Below are 7,486 nucleotides of genomic sequence, written 5' to 3'. Positions count from 1 at the left end.
CTCTTTCAGAGGGTCAGTGCAGACTCGATAGGTCGAATAGCCTCCATCTGCACTGTTGGACTTCCATGGATTAAATTGCAGGATAAGGATTCACTTTAAAAAAAAAAATCAAACAAATAATAAACCAAATAAATAAAACCGGCCTCCCCGAACAGCCGCTGGAATGTGGCAACCAGGGGCTTTTCACAGTAACTTCATTGAAGCCTACTTGTGACAATAAGCAAAGGGCAGCACGATAGCACAATTGCTTCACAGCTCCAGGGTCCCAGGTTCGATTCCGGCTTGGGTCACTGTCTGTGCGGAGTCTGCACATCCTCCCCGTGTGTGCGTGGGTTTCCTCCGGGGCTCCGGTTTCCTCCCACAGTCCAAAGATGTGCAGGTTAGGTGGATTGGCCATGATAAATTGCCCTTAGTGTCCAAAATTGCCCTTAGTGTTGGGTGGGGTTACTGGGTTATGGGGATAGGGTGGAGGTGTAACCTTGGGTAGGGTGCTCTTTCCAAGAGCCAGTGCAGACTCGATGGGCTGAATGGCCTCCTTCTGCACTGTAAATTCTATGATAAATTCTATGAAACTTTATCAATGTCACAAGTAGGCTTACACTAACACTGCAATGAAGTTGCTGTGAAAATCTCCCCAGTCGCCACACTCCAGCGTCTGTTCGGGTACAGAGGGAGAACTCAGGATGTCCAATTCACCTAACAAGCACGTTTTTGGGACTTGTGGGAGGAAACCGGAGGACCTGGAGGAAACCTATGCAGACACGGGGAGAAAGTGCTGACTCTGCACAGACAGTGACCCAAGCCGGGAATCGAATCCAGATCCCTGGCGCTGTGAAGCAGCAGTGTTAACGTGCTGCCCACGTGAATCAACATAAATGAATCATGTATTAATCATACCGGTACCAAAGAAGAACCAGGCAACGTGCCTCAATGACTACCGACCAGTGGCCCTGACTTCAGTCGTAATGGAGTGCTTCGAGAGGTTGATCATGAAGCGCATCACCTCCATACTCCCAGAACACCTTGATCCACTGCAATTCGCATACCACTGCAACCGGTCCACATCAGACACCATTTCCCTGGCCCTATACTCATCCCTAGAGCATCTCGAAAACAAGGACTCCTACATTAGACTCCTATTTATTGACTACAACTCCGCCTTCAACACCATAATCCCAGCCAAGCTCATATCAAAGCTCCAAAACCTAGGGCTTGGCTCCTCACTCTGCAACTGGATCCTCGATTTTCTGACCAACAGACCACAATCAGTAAGAATGAACAACAACACCTCCTCCACAATAGTCCTCAACACCGGCGCCCCGCAAGGCTGCGTACTTAGCCCCCTACTCTACTCCCTGTACACACACGACTGCGTGGCAAAACTTGGTTCCAACTCCATCTACACGTTTGCTGACGATACGACCATAGTGGGCCGGATCTCGAATAACGATGAGTCCGAATACAGGGGGGAGATAGAGAACCTAGTGGAGTGGTGTAGCGACAACAATCTCTCCCTCAATGCCAGCAAAACTAAAGAGCTGGTAATTGGCTTCAGGAAGCAAAGTACTGTACACCCCTGTCAGCATCAACAGGTGGAGATGGAGATGGTTAGCAGTTTCAAGTTAGCAGAGATGGTTAGATGGAGGTGGAGGTGGAGATGGTTAGCAGTTTCAAATTCCTAGGGGTGCACATCTCCAAAACTCTGTCCTGGTCCACCCACGTCGACGCTACCACCAAGAAAGCACAACAGCGCCTATACTTCCTCAGGAAACTAAGGAAATTCAGCATGTCCACATTGACTCTTACCAACTTTTACAGATGCACCATAGAAAGCATCCTATCAGGCTGCATCACAGCCTGGTATGGCAACTGCTCGGCCCAGGACCGCAAGAAACTTCAGAGAGTCGTGAACACCGCCCAGTCCATCACACAAACCTGCCTCCCATCCATTGACTCCATCTACACCTCCCGCTGCCTGGAGAAAGCGGGCAGTATAATCAAAGATCCCTCCCACCGGGCTTACCCACTCTTCCAACTTCTTCCATCGGGCAGGAGATACAGAAGTCTGAGAACACGCACGAACAGACTCAAAAACAGCTTCTTCCCCACTGTCACCAGACTCCTAAATGACCCTCTTATGGACTGATTTCATGAACACTACACCCTGTATGCTTCATCCGATGCCAGTGCTTTTGTAGTTACATTGTATATGTTGTGTTGCCCTATTATGTATTTTCTTTTATTCCCTTTTCTTCTCATGTACTTAATGATCTGTTGAGCTGCTCGCAGAAAAATACTTTTCACTGTACCTCGGTACATGTGACAATAAACAAATCCAATCCAAACAATATTGGAATACAAAGGGATCAGGGCTTATGGGGAGAGGCCAGGAGAATGGGAATGAGAAATTTATCAGCCATGATTGAATGATGGAGCAACTTGATGGACCAAATGGTCTAATACTGCTCCTATATCCAATGGTCTTATGAATAGCCAGGATAAATTTGACTTTAAATATCTCAGACAATAAAAACAGGTTCCACAAAATCACAGCATTTTCCCCTCAGCAGATTTGTCTCTAATTCGAGTTCCAGAGTCCCACAACTCTGTATTTCCCAGAGGGAGAATGAAAGTATTTTACTCACAGATGTTGAACAGAGGCGGACGCTTTAGCCTGTGTGTGAAGCTAAAAAAAACCAATGCTGTGCTGTTTCAAATCAAGCTGCAGGACTGCGAAGAAAATGATGGGAAGACATTTTGCAAAGTCCCCTCCCTCAGCTGTAGGCCCAGCGCGCAAGCGCAGAACGGGAATTGCTTCCCCATTGTCTTCATGCAAGGAATTGACCAATGGGAGGAGCTGAGTGAACGGAAGCACTCTGAACACCCAGCCAATCAGACCGCGGGCTTTGTGCCACTGACTGCAAGCAGCTTCCTCGATTGTGTGAATATGGGGCTTGTGAAGCTGCTCATTGCAGCCCAGCAAAGCTGCTGCTGCTCCATCTCTGAATGAAGATTGAGATTCACACAGACTAAAACCTCCAAATGTAACATTTGTGAGTAAAACACTTTCTCTTCCCATTTTTATTTATTTTCCAATTCTAGGCTTCAATTGTTGACTTGCAGGAACTGGAGGGAAAGGAAGTGAATCCAGGGAGGTTGCAGACTCCAGAAAGGTTGGCCCAGGTATCTTCCTCTCTTAAGGGGCTTGTTTAGCACAGGGCTAAATCGCTGGCTTTGAAAGCAGACCAAGGCAGGCCAGCAGCACGGTTCAATTCCCGTACCAGTCTCCCCGAACAGGTGCCGGAATGTGGCGACTAGGGGCTTTTCACAGTAACTTCATTTTAAGCCTACTTGTGACAATAAGCGATTTTCATTTTCAAAACACTAACTCCATTTTCTCCCTCACATTGGCATATTTATTTGTCTGGCCAAAAATGCGGTCTCTTTCCTAATGTTCACAATTAAGAGTGGTTTCCCCTTGAGATGGCTGACATTTAAGGGGACAATGAATTAATATTGGACAGAGATATACCTGGTGTTGTTATGTGGTACATATTTGATATATTATTTATGGTTCTGTCATAAAATCATTTATTTCCACTTTTAAAATATAGTTCTGTATATCTTTACAATCCTCACAATACAGAGGAGATCAAACAGCAACTCCACTCTTTGCTGAGCCACCCAGTCACTTGCATTCCCCCTATATTACTGTACTCGTGCAAGTTTATTTCCTTCAAGTATCCATCAAATTTCATGTGGAAACAGATGATTAAAACCACTCACTGTATAAATAGTGTTCTTTCGCATATCCTCTGACACCGCAGCATAATTAAGAAATTGAGTCTAGCATATTACACATTTTTAAACAGTTACATGTACACATAATACATATATTCCAGGAGACTGCGTAGAGTAGAAACTGTTGAGCAGTATGAATCAATCGTTCATGAGAATTGTTTGGGTGAATATTAGGTACAGCACAGTGATAATGGAGAGAATGTGTCTGGGTTGATATTTGAGGAATGATATATGAAAGAAGGATTCGCAGAAACTAGAATTTTTCACAGAATTTACAGTGCAGAAGGAGGCCATTCGTCCCATCGAGTCTGCACCAGCTCTTGGAAAGAGCACCCTACCCAAGCCCACACCACCCTATCCCCATAACCCAGTCACCTCATTCAACTAGCACTAAGGGCAATTTTGGACATTAAGGGCAATTTAGCATGGCCAATCCACCTAACCAGCACATCTTTGGACTGTGGGAGGAAACCGGTGCACCCGGAGGAAACCCACGCACACACGGGGAGAACGTGCAGACTCCACACAGACAGTGACCCAGCCGGGAATCGAAACTGGGACCCTGGAGCTGTAAAGCATTTGTGCTAACCACTATGCTACCGTGCTGCCCTAAATTTTTGATTTTCTATTTCTATCTTGTACTGATAGCAATGACTTTTGTGTTCTCCGTTTACAGGATTATAGAAGGGGAGAATTTGCAGACAGAAATCTCAAAAGGATTTTAAACATCAGTGTGACCGGAAAAGCACGAGACACACACAGGCCTGAGTGAGAGTGTTCCAGTGAACTGACAGTGGAATGAGCTTTAACCAGTAACACAGCTTGCATAAGCCTTGCTCGGGGAAACCATACATTTGCTTTGTGTGTGGGCGAGGCTTCAACTGATCAACCTCGAGAGACAAGGACACCCGCACCATGGGGAAACTGTGGAAATGCCGTGACTGTGAGAAGGGATTCAGATCCCCATCAGAGTTGGAGATTCATCGACGCAGCCACACTGGGGAGAGGCCATTCACCTGCTCCGAGTGTGGGAAGAGCTTCACTAATTCATCCAACTTATTGAAACACAAACGAGTTCACACCAGTGAGAGACCGTTCACCTGTTCTGACTGTGGGAAGGGATTCAAATCTCGATCAGAGCTAGAGATTCATCAACGCAGTCATACTGGAGAGAGGCCATTTACCTGCTCCGAGTGTGGTAAGGGATTCGCTCATTCATCCAATCTCCTGACGCACAAGCGTGTTCACACTGGGGAGAAGCCATTCTCCTGCTCTGTGTGTGGGAAGGGATTCAGCGATTCATCCACCCTGCGGAAACACCACCGAGTTCACACTGGGGAGAGGCCATTCACCTGCTCTGAATGTGGGAAGGGATTCACTTGATCATCCAACCTGGTGGCTCACCAGCAAGTTCACAATGGGGAGAGTCTGTTCACTTGCTCAGAGTGTGGGAAGGGATTTAGTAATTCATTCAACTTGCTGATACACCAGCGAGTTCACACTGGGGAGAGGCCGTTTACTTGCACCGTCTGTGGGAAGAAATTCACTCATTCTTCCTCTGTACGGACGCATCAGCGAGTTCACACTGGGGAGAGGCCATTCACTTGCACTCTGTGTGGGAAACGATTCACTCAGTCAGCCAGCCTGCTGGCACACCATGTCACTCACACCAATGAGAGACCTTTCAAATGCTCGAACTGCGAGAGTTGCTTCAAAATAGCTGCTGATCTGAGGGTCCACCAGCGCATTCACACCGAGGAGAGACCATTCAGCTGCTCTCACTGCATAAAAACATTTAGAACGTCATCCAGTCTTCGAAAACACCAACGAATTCACACCGGGGAGAGGCCGTACAACTGCTCTCTGTGTGGGAAAAGATTTAATGATTCATCCGCCCTGTTGACTCACCAGCGAGTTCACACCGGGGAGAGGCCATTCACCTGCTCTCAGTGTGGGAAGGGATTCACTCGATCATCCCACCTGCTGACACACCAGCAGATTCACACTGGGGAGAGGCTGTTCACCTGCTCTCAGTGTGGGAAGGGATTCAGTAATTCATTCAACTTGCGAACACACCAGCGAGTCCACACTGGGCAGAGACCATTCACCTGCTCTGTGTGTGGGAAGGGATTCATTCAGTCATCTCACCTGAAGACACATCAGCGAGTTCACAAGTAATTACAGGGGTTGGGTTCTACTATTTTTGCTGCTGTTAATCCAGGACTGAACCATGTTCATTCTGACAGTTGAGTGTGAGGTCAGAGGGTTTCTTTCAGCTGGACTGGCCGGTCTCACTACTCTGCTTCCAGTGGGCTGATGTTTATGGAGCCTGATAGAGCACGTTTCCATGGAAAGTATCCACAAATGTTAATGAAGGACATTTATTTTATCCTGGATAGTAATATTAATTTTTAGTTTTTATTTTAACAACCATTGCAGGTAGCTTGAAAATAAATACATTTGTCTGTTGCATTGAGTCTACAAACCAGGGCCAGGCCGGTCAGGTCAATTGGTCTGTGTCAGTATTTATGCTCCACGGGCAGCACGGTGGCGCAGTGGTAGCACTGCTGCCTCATGGCGCCGAGGTCCCAGGTTCGATCCCAGCTCTGGGTCACTGTCCGTGTGGAGTTTGCACATTCTCGCCGTGTTTGTGTGGGTTTCGCCCCCACAACCCAAAGATGTGCAAGGTAGGTGGATTGAACACACTAAATTGCCCCTTAATTGGAAAAAATGAATTGGGTACTCTAAATTTTTTAATTTAAAAAAAAAAGTATTTATGCTCCACATGAGTCTCCATCCACCCCTCTTCATATCCCCCATCAGCATCGCCTTCTATTCCTTTCTCCCTCATGTATGGATCCAGCTTCCCCCTCAATGTATTCATGCTGTTCACCTCAACCACCCGCTGTGGGAGTGAGTTCCACATTCTCACCACTCGCTGGATAAAGAGTTTTCCCATGCAATTCCTATTGGATTATTGAACACCTGCATAATAAAGACTTGCATCAAGTCACACTTCAGTCTTCTCTTTTCTTAAAGAAAAGCAGCCCCTGCCTTTCCTGAGGGCTAAATGCTCTCAGTTTTTCTGATACAGGATGATGTAGACGGGCTGGTCAGATGGGCAGATCTGTGGCAAATGGATTTTAAGCCTAAAAAGTGTGGGCTGATGCCTGTATTCATTAAAGATTACTGTATTCACTACTTACCTGTCAGTAATAGAAGATTGAATAAGTAGTGATCCTTAATTCTAATTAAATTAATGAATCAATAATCAATGAGTAGTTATACAACAAGGTTGAATTTTACTTGCGGTAAAATGTCAAACTTTAGTTACTGTTTATGTAAAGAATGTGCAATGAAGATAAAGATGGAATCATATCGAGCACAGAGGAAGATGGTTGTCATTGTTGGAGGTCAGTCATCTCAGCTCCAGGACATCACTGCAGGAGATCTTCAGGTTATTGTCCGAGGCCCAACCGTCTTTAACAGCTTCCTCAACAACCTCCATTATAAGGTCAGGATTACTGATGTTCAGCAACATTCATCACTCCTCAGATACTGAAGCAGTCCATGTTCAAATGCAGTCAGACCTGGACAATATCTTGCCAGGGCTGGGAAGTGACAACTGACATTCGTGCCACACAAGTGCCAGACCTTCTCCAAATAGAATCTAATCATCGCTTCT

The 7,486-nt window shown here is 46.2% G+C and overlaps 1 protein-coding gene across 1 annotated transcript in view; it reads left to right on the top strand.

Annotated features, from left to right (window-relative positions):
• The first annotated feature begins 2,764 nt into the window (after positions 1–2,764).
• LOC140417783 (uncharacterized) overlaps positions 2,765–7,486 on the top strand; it is a 78,096-nt gene continuing 73,374 nt past the window's right edge. The window contains 2 exon segments of the mRNA XM_072501244.1: positions 2,765–3,053; positions 4,478–5,976. Coding sequence (XP_072357345.1) covers positions 4,717–5,976 — 1,260 coding nt within the window. The 5' untranslated portion in view covers positions 2,765–3,053; positions 4,478–4,716.

Source organism: Scyliorhinus torazame, chromosome 5 (genome assembly GCF_047496885.1).
Source record: "Scyliorhinus torazame isolate Kashiwa2021f chromosome 5, sScyTor2.1, whole genome shotgun sequence".
In the NCBI taxonomy this organism is placed as follows: Eukaryota; Metazoa; Chordata; class Chondrichthyes; order Carcharhiniformes; family Scyliorhinidae; genus Scyliorhinus; species Scyliorhinus torazame.
Note: the sequence above shows the minus strand (reverse complement) of the source record. Positions and strands in the feature narration are given on the sequence as shown.